Source organism: Lepisma saccharinum, chromosome 1 (genome assembly GCF_977018435.1).
Source record: "Lepisma saccharinum chromosome 1, izLepSacc3.1, whole genome shotgun sequence".
Taxonomy (NCBI): Eukaryota; Metazoa; Arthropoda; class Insecta; order Zygentoma; family Lepismatidae; genus Lepisma; species Lepisma saccharinum.
This window is the reverse complement of record NC_139229.1, coordinates 160361690-160383534: the sequence shown is the minus strand read 5'-3', so window position 1 is coordinate 160383534 and position 21845 is coordinate 160361690. Positions and strand designations below refer to the sequence as shown.

At 38.5% G+C, this 21845-nt stretch overlaps 1 protein-coding gene across 8 annotated transcripts in view; it reads left to right on the top strand.

The window, feature by feature from the left end:
* Window positions 1-21845, top strand: part of nab (NGFI-A-binding protein homolog) — a 182290-nt gene that overhangs the window by 119410 nt on the left and 41035 nt on the right. For 4 of the 8 annotated variants that reach the window (XM_083141229.1, XM_083141221.1, XM_083141216.1 and 1 more), the window contains exons 5-6: window positions 1146-1310; window positions 8095-8235. In XM_083141229.1, coding sequence (XP_082997355.1) covers window positions 1146-1310; window positions 8095-8235 — 306 coding nt within the window. The remainder of the gene's footprint in view (window positions 1-1145; window positions 1311-8094; window positions 8236-21845) is intronic. The other 4 variants (XM_083141236.1, XM_083141242.1, XM_083141249.1 and 1 more) reach the window with 4 other exon arrangements.

Below are 21845 nucleotides of genomic sequence, written 5' to 3'. Positions count from 1 at the left end.
GGTAACGATGTTACCTTTAATCAAGAGATACCATGGCGATGCCCTGTGGAGGCACGTTGCAATGTCGAGATCCCATTTTAAACTCTAAGTCCATTCCCGATTACTTTAGAATGAGCTTAAAGGAAGTAAAACCTTAAGAAAGAGTATACTTATCCTCTGTGCATCGTACCGCACCATGAAGGCATGTGGTGTATGGAAGTTGGGCACCACACAAATTCGATCTCAAGTATCGTGGTCATCTTTACCCCAAATTCGCTCCCTACTTCATTGATGAGAGGATTGAGTGAGCCTCAAAGTCGCTTATGCATTGGTGTAAATATTCCTATACCCAAGCTCACCCAACCCGGATGTCAAATTCTGGTCTCACGTCACCATACCGATTGAACCACTACATGTGTGAAGCACCGTGTTAATATTTGGGTCTAAAATTGCAATGTTTCTGACAGATATGCAGATGCGTAAATTTCACGGCTACTGATTCAGAGTATGAAACAAGGTTTGTTTCTTTTGAGTGTAAATTGTTTCTGGTGGTTGTCCCACAGGTTATGGCAGCTTTTCAGGTTTTGTTACTAGCATTGTGTTCAGTGAGCCACAAAGATGTGTGTAGATAAATTTGTCCTTCGTTGTATTCTCTCAAGTTTTTTTCTTAATGTGATGTTTACTTACAAGGAATCTGACCAGTACTGATATTTACAACATCGTGTTGTGTTGAAACAGTTTTGTAGTCCTGTACTATGGTAATGAAAGGTGCATGGATATGGATATGAACAAATTGCCTTCACATGTCTTTGTGGTTGACTTAGAAAAATATAAACATGCTCTGCAGAGAGATTCAGGTTTCAATATGGTGATCTGAAGATCATGCAGTACATTGTACAGTGCACAGTACATTGAAACTGAGAAATCGTTTAAGAAAACTGTACATAGTAATTACTAAGTAGATTAAGCATTGATGTCCTGGAAGCGTCTGGGACGCGACCTTCTTGTAGAGGTGCCATTCATTGTCTTTCGTTGCCCGATGGCTCGAACCACTTTGCCAGTGAGAGGAGTTTGGTATTTTTGGGGGAGGGGCCGCGTCCCAGTCGTGTCTGGACTGCGTGTAGTGTAGTGTTGATCAGTGAAGTGACATTTCCGTGGTTTGTAAGTCGCAGGAGTATCCCAGCCCTGGATCGCCGCTCCAGTTGACACCCGTCCTCGTCGAATCTCAGATCCAGCGACTAGCGGAAGCAGCCGAGCACCTGGTGAGGACGCTGCCTCAGTTCGAGCCGAAGCCTCAGAACAGCAAGAAGAGGATCTGCAAGGACTTAGAGGTGAGTACTTCTTACTTGAGATCTGGCGTCATTTACTTTCAAGTTTCCTTTCTAATAAAGTTATTCTTCCCCTATAGAATGCAGCAAGTTGGATTCAAGTTAACTTTTAGGGTCAAGCTATGTCGCGTGAGCTTGAAATATGATATTTTTGTGACCTTGCTAAGATGCAAATATGATTATCAAAAATATGAACCAATGAATACGTACGTAATCGTAACTTAATATGTAATTAGTCGTGTTACCTTCTTCATACCAGTGCGGTTTTTCAAATATCTCCACATAAAAATTGCGTAGAAACATGCAAATTACGACTTTACGTGACCAGTAACGTTAAGGATGTATTCCTGATTTCATATTATAAAAAGTATTTGTGCTATCTCAGTGCATTACAAAGGAACTAGGCCTTAAATATTGTATGTAACCTTTGCAAGCCTAAATTCATAACTCGGGTGCACATTTGGAGGGGGGAGAAAGCACAGAATTTTATTATTTACCTAGTCCTTTTGCTAGATTATCATATTGGAATAGAGCGCTAATATTTACTATACCATTTGTGTGTATTCATTTACCGAATTTCTGTCCCTTTCTGGATGGCTTATACAAATCACATACTGCAAACTTGATATTTTACGTTAAGGATTAAGAGGTAGTTTTTGAATCTTACTAGGTACACTATTTACCGTTAGGATATATGCCTCTTTCCGCTATCTATCACCTACTAGTTAAAACAATCACATGAGGAAAAAAAGTTCACAGTTCAGTGCAAATAGAGACTCATTTATGGTTTGAAACTTAGTCTGGATTACAAAAACCTACCGGTTCTACCTTGCCCAATTACAGGGTGGTTTGAAAATGCACGGAAAACTTAAATTACAGGTCATTATGTAGTCTTGTCACGCTCGAAATAACTTGAACAGTGATTCAAACATTGACTTTGATATACTTTCGTAGAAGACTACGATATCGTATTACATATCGATGAACGAAGCAGTATCAGAGTTATGTTCACTTCCAAGTGAGGCACAGAAACAGGGGAAAAAGTATACTTGTACGTACGTACAACGTACACATTTGAATTCATGGCCATGCCACATTTGCAACAAAGTAATTGCATTTTTTTAAAAAAACTCGTGTTATTCTTTCAGCTCTGCTGTAAAGTACTACATTTCTTTCAATCAGGTCTACCTGTTTCTGACAGTCTGATTGATTAGAACAGTTTATTGCTCAACATCTCAATCACCCACTTCATGTAAATGTTCAGTGTCAGCTGTTCAGCTGTCATGAAATGAGATTCCAGTACTAATTCAAGAAGTGGTTAATTCTTTGGCGGAATAATATTAGTATTAACAACGCGGGAAGGTAAATAGAGCAATAAGACGGAGTTTTCTTGTGTCAGCATCAGCAATACATCAAGTCGTCATTCCGAAACAAAAAATACCTGTATGTAAATACATGCTGTTATCTACAGCACGTAAAACTTTATCATACTATCTCATAGGATTTCATATTTCATCCTTTGCTCCTCAGCACGATAAATACGTTAGCTCACATGAGAAAATTTCTGAGGTGCCCCAACGTCATTGACAACCCTCAAAGATACTACTGAATTATGGGTTTCATGGATAGAATTATCAGCTCACTAATGAAACGTTTACAAGAATTTTCGCATAAACCAGTGCCAAATAATGGTATCAAAGCAATATTAACTTTAGTGCTAAAGTACTTCCACTGCAATGCAGAATGCAATATACATTTCTTCTTTGATATCAGGTTATACCGATAAATGTTGCACAAGTTTGTGATGCTTCTGATATCTGTGGCTGGATCTTGCAATCTCCGCATTTTTACATTCGATCTCTCCTGCTATCTTAGTTCCCTTCGACGTCCTATTTTTACTTTGTATTTTACAAACTTCGCATAATGCCAGGTTGCTCATAATAATGTAAATGTAAATTACCATGTAAATTTCCAGTCCGATGCTACAACGGTCAACCCTGAACGTCATAACCCTTAAGGGAATTGGCCGTATATATTGAGACATCGGACATGCTTCATAGAGAGGTCCTTGCGAATCAGTGAGACCTACGTATTTCTTTTTCTTTCCTCATCATCTTTATTTCACGGAACCAGTTATTCCGGACTGCTAATTGTAAAACAAATTGTAACAAATTAGGCATTAGAGCAAACGAGTTCAATTTTCCAAAAGTGGCCAGAAATAATTGCAAAGTTGTTTATTTCTTAGTGCCTTAAAAGCATAGCCAGACATAGTTGTCTGTCCAAACATTTCTTCATTATCTTCCTTGTCATGAAGGTTGCTTAACAGTGTCAAGCGTGGCAAATAATGTAATCGTTACTTTACAGAGTATTGTACTCGCAAGTTTAGGAATCCGCCAAAGTTCATCAAGATTTTTCCTCCTGCTTTCCTTATTTGATTAGTCCACATGAGTTTTACCAGTATTTCCCCGTCTTGTATTGGAAGAACAAATATTGACGGAACACGCATGGATACCTAAAAGGCTTACGAGGAAATTATGAAGAATATTCCTAGCAGTTGTTGTTGTTGTGGGCCAATTGAAATTGCAGTCATTCGCCTCTTCGGCCGTTGGCCTGTTAGTGTAGGTCATGTTCACTTACTTCTTTTCTTTCTCCAGCGTTGTTTGTCTTGAACGATGTGCATTTTAGATTGTTGTCCCACTTTTACGTCATGCCCGTCCAACTCGCATGGCTACTTTTGTAATGCTGTGTAGCTCAAGCTTTCTTCGATATTTATTTGTTCGACATAAATCAACTTTAGTAGTAAGATATGGACTCGTGGGCAGTTGCAGCTCTATAGTATGCAGGCAAATAGGGATAAAAAGAAAGGGTATATTAAGTATTAGAAGCAGTTCTTTTTTTCTGGGAAGGAAGGTTAAGGTACTCTTTAACTTGGTTTCCTAATGCGTTCATCATAAGAACTATGGCCATCCGCAGTGAGGGTCATGATGGCTGGATCGCTTTACCCCATTGGAATAAGGAAAAATTCCCTACTTCTCCTACATCCCTCTCCTTTTTTGTAAGTGTTTTTATCTCTTCCTTTCCTGGAATATTTTCTAACTTTCGACCTTTTCTCAGTTTTAGTACTAATTCGTTCATGTTTACTTCCTGCCTACTTGACCATTTATTTTCTGTTTTCTCTCCTATTTTCTGTCACTTTGTCTCTATCAATCTTCTGCTATTATTTCTTTCTTTCTCGCTTCTCTCTCTCTCTCTCTCTCTCTCTCTTATATACGTGTGTGTGTGTGTGTATATATATATATATATATATATACATACATCCTCTATTCTCTCTCGCTTCTATATTTTTCTGTTTTGCTTCTTCTTCTTCTCTCTCTCTCTCTCTCTCTCTCTCTCTCTCTCTCTCTCCCTCCCTCCCCCCTCCCCCCTCAGTATGTATGTTTGTGTGTGCGCGCGTCTGATCTCGCTTCTTTATTTCTCTTTCTTTATCTGTTTCAATTACGTTTATCTTCTTTACATTTTCTCTCTCTTTCTCTGTGACATCTTTAATTCTTCTTTTCCTTTCTCCCTTTGTCTACCACTTCTTTCATTTTTCTATCTTTCTCATGCAGTTTTTCGATTTTGATACCTCCTTGGAAAGTTTTCTGCGGTCGTCTATGTAAGAAACACTCAGAATATTGTGATATGCTCATAAATGATCACACACGCACACACACAATTCTTTCGTTGAAATAAAACATTATAAGGTGCCGGTACGGCGTACCGTTGCGTACCGGCAGAAAAAAAGCTCTGGTTAAAAATGGTATAAAAATGGTATTAAAAAAAATATCATTTTAGAAGAGTAAAATTATAATTGGAGAGGGCACTAAAAGTCGAGTACCCCACTATAAAAAATGTTAGAACAGAGCATTTAGAATGATAATATACGTATACTAAAATAAAGAGAGTATAAAATACATGAGAAGGTAAAGGAAAATCGCTGATAATTTTTTCGTATGATATCGAAATTGCTGAAAGTCTCTACACGACAAAGAAAGAGAAACTCGCATATCATACTGCATCAAATATGCGCATTAAACTGATTAGCATACAAATAATGTTGTATTTTTGCTTCATTGATTACCACATTTTGTCCTATAATTGTTTAACTCCCCTAAGTGAAAACATGAATTGCTAAAACAAGTTTAATGGCATTTGCACATCATACAACATTTTTAACACCGTTTTGAGAACATTTTGCAAGAAACTTGAACATTGAAAAATTTGTTCTGTCAAGTCGAACAAATTTCTTGATATCTGAGCGGATTTTAACAGTTGCACCTACCAACAGTTTTGAATATTTTTGGTATTGTTTAACTTCTGACGAAGTTTATGTTTCTTTAAACATTTAATTTTATGTGATTTATGTGTTAATTGGTACATTTACTTCTCTCTATCCTTTTAGTAGAGTATCAAGCATGAATTTTTAATTTATTGCCTATACGTGTATTATTGTCAATTGTATAATATATATATAATGTGTTATTGTATTATTATCTTTGAATATTATTTCCTAGTATTTTTCCTTGTATATTTTGTATGGTTACACCAGCCATCGGCTGAGTTTATTCTAAATAAAAGTATTTGAAACTAATATTTTAACATCAGAATTTCTAACAGTTATTAAATTTAGTTTGTTTCATTTTTTCATATTAAAATTTAATGTTAATAACTGAAGTCATTCATAGTTCCCTCTCTCTGGCACAATGGTTCGAACCTCTAGCTAGTCGTCATTCGAAACATTCGTTTTGTTGTTAATACGATATATATTGATATTTATGTATTTTAAAAGGCATTATTGTGTGGCTTATCTGTAACCTCATTATATAATAATTAATAATACGCATTTTTTGGTACATCATGAAATAGTAACGATGCAACTGTGTAACTAGTGGGCTGTTGTTCATACAGAGCTTTTATTATCACACCTAATATTTTGCGATATGCATAATGAAGAAGAAATGCATATAATTTATTTATGCAAGATAGTGGTGTTAACTACTAATTTCTGGATATTTCTTATTCAACTTCTAATCTGTCCGAGTGGCGTTCCTTGAAATCTTTCACAATAACAGGGGAAGATCAGAACGATCTCCGGTGGTTTTTCTTGGGTCATCGCCAATGATGCCACATGTAACGAGATACGTTTGGAGTCAAACAACGTAAGAGCTAATTACGTTAAAATCAATAACTATCGCGTTTCTCCTGAAATTCTAGATCTTTTTTTGACATTCCAATGACCACATTTTAATTGAAGAAAATGAGGTTGACGCCAAGATGGCAGACTTCAAGAAGCTGTTGGCAACATATCCTAAAAAAAAAGCTCTTTTCTGTTTCACGTATCAGGACATTTGGTTCATGTTTTCCCATTCGTATTTTAAGTGTTTTCACACTTGTGGAAAACTCCGTAGAAACCAATCTTTAGTACGGCGAATTTAGCCGAGATTGTAACAGATTCGCTAACAACACCCTTTTAACATTTAGAATTAATGTTGTTAAATATTGTGAACACAATTCGAAACCAGTTAAAAGGTCAACAATTAAGGGGGGGAGTAGTTTTCACTTTATCCGTAAGTTTAACAGAGCATTTGCCAAATGTCACACTGCAAGCAAGCTTAAAGAGAGAGAGAGATTCACGAAATCATATCAAGCATTATGATTATATCTCAATTGCACTACATATCTAATAACCGGTGGCTCGAAAGTCATGTAAGGGCTTTGGCCTATCTCCCAACTGCTGCCAGTCTCCCTCCCACAATCATACCTAGAGGTGCGGTAATGGTAATTCTTCAACCGGTAATGGGACGACGTGTGGTCAGCAGGTCGAACCCCCAGCCGTTATAGGAGATTTTTATGACCGGGTTAAGCTACTCACTCGTAGCTCCCCAATTTCCTCACGGTCGTGGGTTGCCACCGGTCCTATACACAGACCGAAAACTCGGAAACTGAACCCAGGCGGACTGGAACCCATGCCGTCCCGCAGTCCAAAGCACACACCTTAGACCACATGGACACGAAAGAGGACACTACATATCTGATTTGTAAAAAAAAAAAAAAAAAATGAATACGAAGAGGTGGAGATGGATATTCCAAGCTATTTTTGTGCGAGGGGAATTTTCGGTAAACTTTTGACGTCGATCTATGATGATATCTTCACAAATTTGAACGAAAGAACAGTGCAATTTGGTCTCCTAGTGGTTAACGCTATCGCCTTGTAATAGAGGCAAGGCCAAGGGTCCCTGGTTCGAATCCCGCTCGGGCTTGGTTGTTTGTGAATGTCCATTCATTAATTTCATCACTCATCCCCATCTTCGCAAATTAGCCAAGAGGCACAAAACGCGCAGTCAAATAAACTAAATCAATCAATCAATCAATCAATCGAGGAAAGGGTTCGATTCTCGATGGAAGCACATTGCATCGTGGTTCGGATTCCACTTTAAAACTGTAGATCTACTGCCGTTTAGTCTTATCTGAGCGTAAAGTGTCCTTAAAAATAAACTTAGAAATATTATTATTATTGAGAAAGGTAGAGAGATGTCCACGGCGACATCATGTCCGTCGATTACCTCGGACGTATTCATTTAATACAAATTCCACTGTACCCATTACATGTGCTAATTATTAAATAACTTCTGCATGATGTAGATGTACCATAGTATGTATCGTGCATGTTACTGTTAAATCTTTATAAACTTAATATATCGTGTAGTACTGACATGCTGGTAGAGACTGACTTATCTTGCGCATCAAGTCGTCCTCTTTGTCTTTGCAGTATGTGATGTCGATGCCGGAGGACGACCCCCGACGGATGGACGAGATCCGGAAGTACGCCGCCATCTACGGACGCTTCGACTGCAAGAGGAAGCCGGAGAAGCCTCTCACCTTGCACGAGGTAAGTACTTTTTATTACCTCAAGTAGACACTTCTAGGTTTTAGTGCATGTAGAATACATACATATTCAGAGTGCCCCGGTCAAAACACCCATTTATATTTTTTTACTGCTGGTAGGCTACCGTTCCTGGTGTTAAAAAAAATCTGCAAGTCAGAGCAACTCGCTGCATTTATTGTGGAAGAAAGGTGCAGCTGTATTTACTGTTTAACCGGGTTTATGCTCCATCTGTATTAATAAAAATAATGAAAATCGATATTGCAATGCTTACAAATTCTTGAACAATCTGACCAGTCATGTTAGTTTATATTGAAATATACTTGTATACTGAAATTTTGTTGATATACCAATGTTTTTGCCTGTTGGTATATCAATGTTTTTGTAATTGGAAGAGCCCAAGGGAAGGGGGGGAGGTATAAAATAGAAGGAAAGGCAAGAAAAATAAAGAAGCAGCAGAGAGAAGGAGGAAAAAGCCACAGAGAAATAAAGAAGCGACAAGAAAATGAGAAAAATAAGGGAAACTTAGAAGCGACAGAAGAAAGAGAAATGAGATATAGTGGAAGAAAATATACAAATGGAAATTATCAAGTATAATTGAAATAGGGACGTAAAAAAGAAACAGTAAAGGAGAAAAGAAGATCAGTAGCTAGAAAGAATATACAAAGAACAGAAAAAGATAAGTTACAAATAAAAGGAAGATGAGGTGAGAAGTAGGTAAGTGTACCCCTCCTTAACCATCCTCCCTGTAGACTGCGATGAGTATTTTATATATGTTAATGTTAACCTCGTAATATCTGAATAAAAGTGTGCATAAGTATTTTGGTGTGCTGCATTTGATTGGGGTTCTATCTCTCTCTCTCTCTTGCACTTTTCAAATCATGAATATGTAAGTATGTATGCCTCTTCATATGTGTGAAAAAAGTGGATAGGTATGATACCTCAGTTTACCCTGTTGATTTCGAATGGATGTACTATTTGCTATTGTGGTTATTTTGCGTCACTTTTGTGTCTGTAGGTTAATTGTGACTGTGATGACGGATGAAATATGTGTTGGGGAACACGCAATGAAAAGTCCAGAATTCAAGGCTTGTCCCGTTTTCCAGCGATATGACTTTGAAACGATTATCATCAAACCATGTCCAAAACTTTCATTATAAAATATTTCAGCATCGTAATTGAGTTTCGAATCAATAACCTGCCTATAATTGCTTGCGAGTAGCTCCGGAGTGGTGGACCGACCGACCGACCCTCCAAAACGTGAAGCATCGGTTACTGGAAGCACGCCAGACAGGATGGGTCAGGAGGGAAATTATTTATCGACGCCGCCGCCAATCTGTCGATTTGCATACCGGCGGCAACATGATCTCTACGGATAACCTGCGTGTGAGATCGTTTTGGAAAATTAATTCTGGCTTAATTACAGTGCGGTGGCAGAGCTCGCTAACAAACAAGGTTGTTGCTTCGCGCCTCGGGGTGGGCGAGCGTTGGCTCTAACGGAACGATTGAAAAATAAACCATCACGCCAAGCACTGCTCACCATTGAGAAAATCAATTAATATCGGAAATCAGTTCGTTGGCTTTGGAGTATACGATTGCTATGCATCCAATCGAAATTCACTTTCACGTCCACAACGATATATGTTCATTCGATACCAGAACCAATGACTCTTGTTCCGTTTAAAAACAAGTTACACTGTTCAAGCTCCCAACAGTTATTTTTACGTGATTTGCTTGTAGGTAGGTAGCAAAGATTTTCACAAATGTGAGATAGTGAATGCTACTGAATTCTTGTGGGTCGTTTTCTCAATGATATGACCTGGAAGAATCACTCAAATGATTTCACCCTGTAGCGGGTAATCTTATTTACGATATCATGGTCTTATATTTGTTAAAATCGTACATGTACACGTATGTATGGAAACCTCTGTAACAATAATATCTGAAAGCCTCTTTGTGGAGAGGGGGGGGGGCATTTTCTGTCTCCCCCAAAGAACCCTCGAATATTAACTCTCATTTAAGATTTTTAAAATTTGAAACTGACAAAAAGAAATACATGTACTTATCAAAAATCTTCTTTCTCTAAATAACCTATTCGTTTAGTAGACGATATCAGTAAAGCTACCCATACTAAAGGTTCATTACAATAGACTAGATTGGTGCAGGGGTCAAGAAATACCAACTAAAGAAATGAGTGAAAAAACAATACTTTTTTCAGAAAATTTAGTGCATCTCCGTTTGCGCTATAAGTACGCGTATCATCATATTCTTTAACGCAAAGTAATGTTTTTTATTACTTATTTGTTTGTCATTGCTATATTTTAATGCCTTTTTATTTATCGAACATTATTTTTTAAAAGGAAGTTAAACCAAAATGGAAGGCAAGAATTTTTATTTCCTATCAGTTCATCGCCGGACACACCGCTCACACTTTTCTATGTGCATATTAGGAAATCATTAATTACTGTCGATTCAAAACCAATCACTATAAGCTTGCCAATCTTGACCACCAAAAAGTTATGTGATAAGTCAATTTCCATATATACGTATGCAGTCAGTGTGAAAGGAAATGCCTTTTTTTTCTCTCAGGTTTAGTGCTCTCGCACAAGAAACTCAAATCTAATTGAAAGCGAAAAAGTACCTTTGGTGACGTCACTTCCCTCAGTTAACAAGTACATACTCTGAGCAATCCGCATCGAATGCCAATGTACTTCGGTGCAGTGGGAAACTGACCAAACTGACCTTCTTGCTGATTAAAATGCTTTTCCCGACCATCCATTACGTGGCCACCGTCTTTTTGGACGATTTTTTTGTGTCTGTCTCCGTCGTATGTTTTCAACTAAGCCGATCCGCGCAAAGCAGGAAACAGGAAGATGGGTTGGAATGAAGATGCGAGTAACAGCATCTTCTCTCGTCTTTCTTCGGAGGGAGGCAAAGAAGGAGAGGGGGGGGGGGAGAGGAGATTGATCAAGTTCGTTTCGTGGGAATCTTTGTTAACGACGGTCTGCATCGGGTACTCGGGCTGCCGACGACATAAAAACAAGCAAGCAGCGTAGATCCATAATTATGTAAATACCACTTCGGATCCGGCAGTTGCGCAGATGAGGAGGGAGGGTGAAAAAAAAATCCCGTAACACAGGGCCAAGTTTTTCTATTATATTTTTCTCTTCTTTCTTTACCCATTGCAATAGCTCTTTGTATAAGACTCCGTGTCAGTGTTGCTACTGCAGGAGAAAACCTTTTTTTGGAATGCATTCTACAACTATCGACTTGATTTTTCTTGAATTTTAGTATCAAGTTTCATCATAATCCAGATCGTATTACCACGCTACTGTACAACACATCAATAGCATTGCTAATGTATTGTGTTCAGTAGGTAAAAAAAAGTTGAAATATAAATCTTGACTTCTACAGGGTTTAGTTTAGATCTATTTTTTGTGTTTATATCTTTTCTTATTTTGCGTCGTTGTTTTTCTACCACTTTTGGCTAATCGCCATTGATACCTTGTAATCAAGGGGTCCCGGGTTCGATGCCCAGTGGAGGCACATTACACTGTGGTTGGGATCCCACTATAAACTGTAGATACAATCCCGATTAGCCTCTCTTTGCATAAAGTGGACTTGAAAATCCAAATTCAAGTTCTTTTGGCTAATCGCGACGATAAAGATGAGCGCTGATTGAATTAAATTGATGAAGGGACACTAGCAAAGGAACAGCCATGCCTAGGCCGAAACTAGAACCCGGAACTTTCGGTAGCGATATCATGAGCATTCGTCGTCTTTCTCTCGTGAAAACCATCAAATTCTATTTCAATTTAATCGACGGTCGTAACAAAAGAAACCTCAAATTATTCTTATGCTTCTGTGGCACGACCAGAGCTTTTGCAGGCTGTCTAAAACACAGAGCTTAGGTCAGATGGGAAATGTTCATTCTGACACCATTAGCAAAGTTCAAACATAAAATCCATGAAAAACTAAATATGCTGACCAAGGCAGTAATTTATTTTATTATAAAACATAAACTAACGTAACGTTTCAACCTTCTAGCAAGGTCTTCTTCAGACTCTGTATCAAGTACAAAAGACTTTTGACCAAGGCAGTAATTTATTTTATTATAAAACATAAACTAACGTAACGTTTCAACCTTCTAGCAAGGTCTTCTTCAGACTCTGTATCAAGTACAAAAGACTTTTGTACTTGATACAGAGTCTGAAGAAGACCTTGCTAGAAGGTTGAAACGTTACGTTAGTTTATGTTTTATAATAAAATAAATTACTGCCTTGGTCAGCATATTTAGTTTTTCATAATCATGGAAACAAGGCTTAATGGAGTTATAATAAAATCCATGTTGATTCTCCACCATGACAATGTCCCTGCGCATGATCCGTTAATAGTTCCTGGGTAAGAAGTCAATTTAAAAAATGAGCAATCCATCCTATTTACCTTATCAAAAATGCCTTGAAGGAACAAAAAATTGCTGATATTTCTGTCATCCAACGCAACGTGACAAAGTATTCCGGGAAACAATTTTCAAGACTGTTTGCGGCAGTCGCACCATCGTCTCAAGAAGTGCATAGCTTCACAAGGAGAGTATTTCGAATGCGGAACAGCAGCCACTAGCGCCCAAGTAAGCAAATTTGCTTTCACATGGCCATTCCGGGAATTAAATTGTCACACCTCGTACAGGATGCTGAAATATATATCTTCTATACCAAACAATCCTATTTTTCTTTTCTTTCTGTCGTATTTTACAATAAGAATGTCACATCAGATAAAATTTAAAAACTAAGACCTTGCAACACTGCTTCTAAAGTATTAATGCAGGCAAGTATTCATTAAGTCGAGGTTGAAATCTTCACGGAGTTGCTATACAAGAAATGCTGCACGTTCGATGTTTTAGTACTTGCATTCTTCTGCTATTAAGACCTCGGTTATAACGTTCCTTACACACGTTGATGCAGAGATCTTTCACGTTTTATTTCTCGTGCCCACGAGCATAGTACCAAAATACGTGACAGCATTCAGTATCATAAAAGTATAAGTTTTTGCAATTGTTTTTAATTGACACTTGTTACGATAAATGTCACAACTATAATTTATAACTGTGAAGTTTAGGAAAGGCGATTGATAAAAGTTGAATAGTAGAAATTATAATAACAACAACAATCAATAGCATGGTTATAAACGTTATTATAAAATAATATTAACTAATCAAAATAATATTCGAAATATATTATTATTATTATTTATATAAATGGGGAGACTTTTGCTACTCGATCCACCAGACGAATGAATATCCAGCACCACTATTTTCCATTATATCTTTTACATTTCTTACAGTTACTATACTGAAATGCACAGTTATTGTATTTTGTTATTAACTTTTGCACGTCTCGTTCAAGAAAAAGCTTTAAAAGTTAGGAGGAAAGTTTACTCATAAAGTTTATATTGTGCGTTCTCTCGCCTAAAACTGTAATTTTTGGAATTTTGAAAGCTGTAGAACTATTTATTCTATAGATTATGTGGTAGAATATGAAAATATAACCTGGTTTCTCTATTTGTCACTCAATTTTTTTCGATCTAATACATTTTTTACTTTGCTTATTCTGTTCGAATACTAACTAAATTAACTTAATTTCTGTCATTATCAATAAAAATAACAATTTCCAGGTCGACGGACCCGTTCCTTCCCCTCTCCCAACGCTCATGCTATATATAGCTAAATTTTAAAAGAATATCCAAAGAAATTAGGAGTAGCACGTGAACTCAAATCTACATGCTATGTACAATTTGAATCGTTGAAGAAATACTGTACAGAACTACAGCGAAATCATAAAAGAATAGGGCGAACCAGCTTTGCTGTAATTACCTAAAGCCCAGAAAATTAAAATTGAACAGAAAGCATAACGAATTCAGTAAACGCTGAATCGATAACTTCAGTGCAAGAGAAGAGAGAAAATTGTAAAAAGAAACAATATAAGCTGTGATTTAGAGACCTTATTTTATCGTATCATATTTCGGTGTATAGAAGATCAACTAACTAAAAATTCAGTTTCGTTGTCATTTTAAGGAGTAATATGAATATTGAACACTTCGAGTTATGTAATATCAGTTGTGTCGCTAGCATTAGAAAATATGTTGGCGGATGCTAAGGACGATTGGGTGGTAAAATGACCTTTTGCCGGAACGTATGTAAATGTGGAAGTTTTGCTTTTGAAACAGCCATGATGTGCCGACGAACATGTAAGTAGTCGTCAATTTCCGGCTTAATTACTTAATGTTGCATAGTTCCGAATAATTTTACCATGAGCACCTAAGAAAACAACTAGTAGCTTTGCTATTATTTCGAAAAATTTGTATCGTATTGTAGTGTCATTCCACACACAAAGAAAAAAAATTCCTAAGAAAAGCCCTATTGTGTTATTTGCAGAGCATTTCTGTAGAAGTTTTGAATATTTCATGGTATTTTGTTCAGTGATACGGGACGCGAGCAGGTTGGAGTCTCCTGGGGAAACGTAACAACTTTTCCCCTGAGATTTCGGCCTATGTATGGAACCGGTGGCCACCCACCATCGTGGGAGCTACGAATGAGTAGCGTAACCCGGTCCCGGAAACCTACAACAACGACTGGGGGTTCTTCGTGCCGACCACACGTCATCCCGTAACTTGTTGGATGATCACCCATCTCGGCAGGTAGGAGTGAGGGCAGTCGATAGGTAGGCCTTGGACCTCACGGGCTGTTGCGCTACGGGTTGTCGTTGCTATTATTATTTCGTTAAGTATAAAATCGGATTTTTGGTTAACTTTAATTTGTTAGAAACTAGAGGTGCATTCATCAATCACGTTTAAAGAAGCTATCGCATTCCTTTTCAGTCAAATTGCATTTTTACGTGCTAAGGTCCCGCGCGTAAGTACACTCTTCAGGTACAGAAGGCAAAACGATAGGCGCCGAACCCATTTTTAGAATAACAAAGCCTCTTCGTTTAACTTTCACTTACTTCCAGCAATCGTTAGATAAGAAAACGCCTAGTGCCATCAAGCGAGTACGTGCGTGTGTTCAGAGACCTGTAATCGTGTTGGGAATGTTTATTGGAGGCAGAGTTTTGGGGACGTAATTAAGCCATGATGATGGGGAGTTTGGGTTGTCTTTGAAGAATCAGAGCTAGATAGTGTGAGGTAGGTTTCATTACCTTGGGAACCTGTTACCGCAGACGGTGGCTCTGCGCTGAATGGGTAATCAGGCGAGGAGAGGAATCATTGTCAGAATCCTGGAAGAAAAAGGAGCTCCTACGTTACCCGAACCAACACTAACTGCTTTGGGAAGCGTTACATGCAAGTCCGTCTACATGCACATCCATTCATCGCGACAATTGGATACTTAGAATAAGCCTGACCCTCCTAACCTGAGAACATTATTTTTACAATTATTGTAATTGTATGTAAATGCATCTAGTTTCAAAAGTAATATTAGATAGGTTTTCTGATTTAGCTCATTCTGTTTTTGGATGTTGAAAATACAATATTATTCATGCGCCGCAAGATAAGTTTTGTATCTAGCGCGAAAAATAGCTCCGATCACTTTTGAAAAGTAACACTTCGACGATACTGGGGAAAAGTTGCGTACCCAGGGAGTGTTGGTGGGGATCAACCCTCCTTTTTGGTCCAGCTTCTAATATGTGTGTGCGTATATGTGTAATAAAGGGAATGCAGGAAAGGTGTTGAAATGTAGAATTGCCAAAAGAGAAGGCCTTTTCCCTCATTTATGAACATTTCTCCGTTACGAAATTCCTTGAATGGGATGATCTTAGTAACGTCATATTAACGAAATTGCGAGAATGTGATGTAATGTATTAATGTAAACCTTTTCTTCCCCAATAGTAAGTAATTCGTGAATTTACTGGTTTTATAACTGCTCCTTGCTACGCAGTTAACTCATCCACAGTCTGCGCTTTGATGTAGATTTGTAGAACATTTAGTTCAAAACGTGGTTAATATAAAGCAAGGGGTTTAAATTGAGTAAGGTCAGCAAACACCGCAATATTCTATACGACGCACGGTTTTAGAAGCGATATCGGGCGGAGTTACGGAGAGCGTGTCCTTGGCGACCAGCCAATAGCAGGGGTGCAACGTTGTACAGTTAGGTTTGCGCGCAAGAAGTTCTTTATAGAACTCGCTACTTTAAGGTTCATCATTGCATGGGACACGATATTATGAACCTGACTGTACAAGTCGCATGCATTTCCGTCGCCTACAGCCAGAGATATCATTTCTCGAAGAAACAAGGGAAACAGCGCGTCTCTACACACACGTAATGACTAGAGCCCGGATTTCCATGCACAAACAAACAGCAAAATATGCACGAAAAATATCAAAAATATGCACTAAGATATGCATGAACAATATACAATTATTTTTTTCCCAAAAATCTTACCTTTAAAAAAAATATCAAAAATATGCACTAAGATATGCTTGAACAATAGGCTATACAATTAATTTTTTTTCCAAACATCTTACCTTAATGACCTCTGTTGCAATGAACTATGAACGTCTTCGTTAGGTTTTCTTCTGTAAACCCTCTGCGTTTATCAGTGAGAAACGTTTTGTAGATCGAGAAGTTCCTTTCTACATCAGCAGAAGTTAGTGGTGCATGTGAGAAACACAAAACTTCCTCCTGTGTTAGGTCCTCTTCCAAGTCCACATTTTCACCATTCAGTACATTTCCAATGTCACAGATTGTTCTGTACCCGGGATTTTTGTCTAATGGCGAAGTTTTTCTGACGCTATTTTGTCAACACCGTGAGTTTCACTGGGCAAGGTTTGCGATACTTTGCCCAACAAGGGCAGTGAATGTTGCAAAGGATTAGCTATTACGGGACTCTAAGTGTGTAATAATTGCACACTTCTAGAGAAACATTTCTGTGACACACAAATAGCGGCTGCATCTTCTGGTTTTAGTGAGTATGACTGCCTTCACTTCATTGAAATTTTCTGCATAATACGACACAGCTTCTAGCCACGAGCCCCATCGTGTTAATACCGGTTGCAGAGGTAACGCAACATTTTTCGCCAGTTCGCGAAAGAGACGTACTCGCGAAGGAGCTTTCACAAATACTTTCTTTGCATTTGATACAAGTGCATCTACTTCCGGGTATTGGTATCTGATTATTTCTGCTACGCGATGAAGACCGTGTGCAAGACAAGTCAGATGGACTAATTTAGGATACAACACCTTCAAACCAGATGCTGCTTTGACAATGTACAGGGCCGCGTCAGTAACAAACAGTAACACATTGTCATACTGGATGTGATCTGGCCACAACAAAGTTAACGTATCCTTAAAGAATTTGGCAATTGTGGAATGATTCACTTTCCCAAACACCTCGATATTCAGTAAGTAGGGTTTACCACTCGCCTTCATTGCACCAGCAACAGCATTGCAAACACAACGTCCTGCCGCGTCAGTAGTCTCATCGATAGACACCCATATTTTCTCGTGCTTCAACGCTTCCCGAATTTCTCCCATGACCTCATTAAAACAAACAGGCACATAGATTTTACGTAGTGTTGATTCATCTGGCACCTTCTTTCCCGTGTATTTTTCAAGGAAACCTCGTAGATGGGCATTGCTCAGTTTCCACAAAGGAATATTAGCACTCAGAAACGCAGAACACAGATCTGCATAGACTGTATCACTTACTGTGCATTCAGATCTTGAATTAGTGGACGCAATAGTAAGCAGTTGTTGTTTGCTGCGCGATCTTCTCTGAAAGGCTTCCCTGTGTCTTGCTGTATTGACATGTTGAGTAACTTGAAATTGCTTCTCTGCTAAAACTTTTCTCGCACGCCACACAGAACAAAACTGACCCATCTTCTGTGAATACACAACTTCCAAATTATTGTACGTGTTTATGCAACAATACCGCCTTACTGGATTTTTCAGTGGCATGTTTAACAGAACACAAAATAACACTTACACGTTCTTGAACTCCTTTGATACTGACAGCAGAAACCCCTTCCAAATAGTTGCCAAGTAGCGACAAAGGCTTCGCGCTAGTTGACAGTTGTAAAAGCATCAGAAGGCGCTAAATCGCTGTTGTTTAAAAAGCGCTACATAAAATGCTGAAAAAAAACTTTGAAAATTATAGCGTTGGTATGTTCGTCATTCGGTTATCGCCGTGCAGTCGAAAGTGAATTGACCAACGATTGTGGGCGACAAACTCAACGCAATTTTCTCTTGATAGACTATGAAATATGCTAGTATGTAACAATAAAATTCGAAATATGCCTTATGCTGCAAAGTTTAAGAAATATGCATGCACAACAAAATTCACTCAAAATATGCACTTATATGCGCTATCATATGCGTCTCAAAAGACTCTTTACAAGTTCGTCGAAAAGAAAAAAATATTTTCCATAAGTTTTTGCATGCTACATGAAACATGCATTTCGCATATAAATCCGGGCTCTAGTAATGACCCTTCGTTTTCCTTCAGTGTTCCGTTTGTTTATTTTTATTTGCCACCTTGTTGACCACGCTGAGTTGTGTCTTGGTAAAGCTATGGGTGTCAAATTCGGCTGAATATGAACAATGGCCCTTCATTGTCGTGAGCGTTTACGAACATTGCGAGTTTGAGTCACTTTCAGTTCAGCGTTTTCGTAACAAGGGCGGTGTAAGATAATTGTACTCGTAAGCCACGAAGAACAGTTGTGAGACGATTCAATGTGGCCCTTATTGATTGATTAAATGTTGGTTTATTTTACTTCGCTTTTCTGCTACCTTTGGCTAATCGCAAAGATGAGGATGGATGATGATATGATGAAATTGATGAAGGGACACTTACAAACACCTATGCCCGGGCCGGGATTCTAACCCGAGACCGCTGACGTAGTAATGCGCTGTGAAGTCCAGCCCTTATGTTCGATAGTTATGCAATAGTGTGTGTTCCGCGAGTGTTACTTAATAATTTCGCGCCGGCCCCCATGGTGGAGTGGTTAGCATATCGCGCTACGACGCCAGGGATCCTGGGTTCAAATCCCGGCCTGGACATGGATTTTGTGAATGTCCATCCATCAATTTCATCATATCATCACTCATTCCCATCTTCGCAATTAGCCAAAAGTGACAGAAAAGTTAAATAAAATAAAGTAAATCAAATCAAATTAATGATGTCTCTCTCGAAACCTATTACAAGTAGTTCAGGCACCAAGGGTAAAATATTACGTTCACAATACAGAAATCTAGTGTATTCTTGCTTCAAGGAATTGGCGTCGTAAGAAGTGCATGCTGAAACAGTGTTTTCACCAAGTCGAGAACTTACGGCTAAAGCGTGTGGTGTCTGTGTGCATACTGTGTTGCGTATTATAAAACAGGGTAACGTATTTAGCACAGAAATCGGTGAACTCCTATTCAAATCTTCTGGGAAACATGCTAGAAAACAGAAACGAGAGTGATGATGATGGTCTTGCAGTTCCTCTATAATAAATTCCTTCAAACTTCTTTCAGGTACGAGTTTCTCTTATATGCTGCAGTGATATGATATAATCCTGTGTAGAATTATTTACTGTATATTTCATTGTACTCAAATATCACGTGCATGCATTATATATAAAAAGCTGAATATTGGACACGGTGAAATCTCTGTGTTTCCTTTCCGCTAGCAGTTGGTTTGGCATCAGCGCGACAGCACTGGCTGCGTATTGGCTGAACTCATGTTCCTTCTAAAAGCGTACGCCACGTATATTTAGACAGCCCCCCCACCTTCTCCGATTTGCACCAAAATAGTGCCAAACGTTAGTGCATCGTTTGTGCACGAATGTGCACGCAAAAATTTCGTTTGTGCACAAACGGAAAACACCAATATTAGCAAGTCAATTTGGGGGGGCTGTCTAAATGCCAGCCCCCCCACCGTCTCTGATTTTCACTAAAATGGTGCCAAACGTTAGTGCATCGTTTGTGCACGAATGTGCACGCTAAAATTTCGTTTGTGCACAACGGGAAATCCGAGATATTAACACCTTAACTTTTGGGGTCAGCCCCCCCACCTTCTCCGATTTTCACCAAAATGATGCCAAACGTTAGTGCATCGTTTGTGCACGAATGTGCACGCAAAAATTTCGTTTGTGCACAAGGGGAAATCCGAGATATTAACACCTTAACTTTTGGGGTCAGCCCCCCCACCTTCTCCGATTTTCACCAAAATGGTGCCAAACGTTAGTGCATCGTTTGTGCACGAATGTGCACGCAAAACTTTCGTTTGTGCACAACGGGAAATCCGAGATATTAACAACTTAACTTTTGGGGTCAGCCCCCCCACCTTCTCCGATTTTCACCAAAATGGTGCCAAACGTAAGTGCATCGTTTGTGCACGAATGTGCACGCAAAACTTTCGTTTGTGCACAACGGGAAATCCGAGATATTAACACCTTAACTTTTGGGGTCAGCCCCCCCACCTTCTCCGATTTTCACCAAAATGGTGCCAAACGTTAGTGCATCGTTTGTACACGAATGTGCACGCAAAACTTTCGTTTGTGCACAACGGGAAATCCGAGATATTAACACCTTAACTTTTGGGGTCAGCCCCCCCACCTTCTCCGATTTTCACCAATATGGTGCCAAACGTTAGTGCATCGTTTGTGCACGAATGTGCACGCAAAAATTTCGTTTGTGCACAACGGGAAATCCGAGATATTAACACCTTAACTTTTGGGGTCAGCCTCCCACCTTCTCCGATTTTCACCAAAATGGTGCCAAACGTTCGTGCATCGTTTGTGAATTTAAAACTAACTAACTCTCTAGCCTTCTTAAACCCGAAGGTTCATGGCTGCAGCAACACAGGCCTTCCATCTGTCCCTATCTTGAGCAACATCTATATACTCTTTTCCATCCCTACCGATTTCCCTTAGGTCCATCTCGACGTTGTCCCTTCATCTTCGTCTTGGCCTTCCTACTGGTCTCTTACCATCAGGTTTCCCAACAAGAATCCTGTAAACTCCTCTTTCCTCTCCCATTCGTGCCACATGGCCTGCCCACCTAAGTCTTCTTGATTTAATTATTCTAATAATGTCTGGACATGAATACAAATTATGTAGTTCTAAATTATGTAACCTTCTCCACTCACCTGTCTCCTCATCCCTTTTAGGTCCAAAGATTTTCCTAAGGATCCTATTTTCAAATACTCTCAATTTATGTTCCTCCTTCAATGTAAGGGACCAAGTTTCACACCCATATAATACTACAGGCAAGATTACGGTTTTGTATATTTTAACTTTTAGTTTCTTAGATATTAAACGAGAAGACAAAAGTTTATGAAGAGAGAAGTAACATGCATTTCCTGAATTAAGCCTACTTTTTATTTCCTCTTTAATATAATTTTCATTTGTTAATATTACTCGTAAGTATTTGAATTTGGAAACTGTTTCAAACGAGTTGTTATCAATAATTAGATTTTGATTATTACCTAACACTTGGTTTCGGCCTGTAAGCATATATTTAGTTTTCTCTTTGTTAACTTCCAAGCCTATCTCTTTAGCAGTTTTGAAAAATATTTTAGCATTATTCTTAATTGTATTCACATCATCCCCCAGTAAGTCTACATCATCTGCATATGCTAATAACT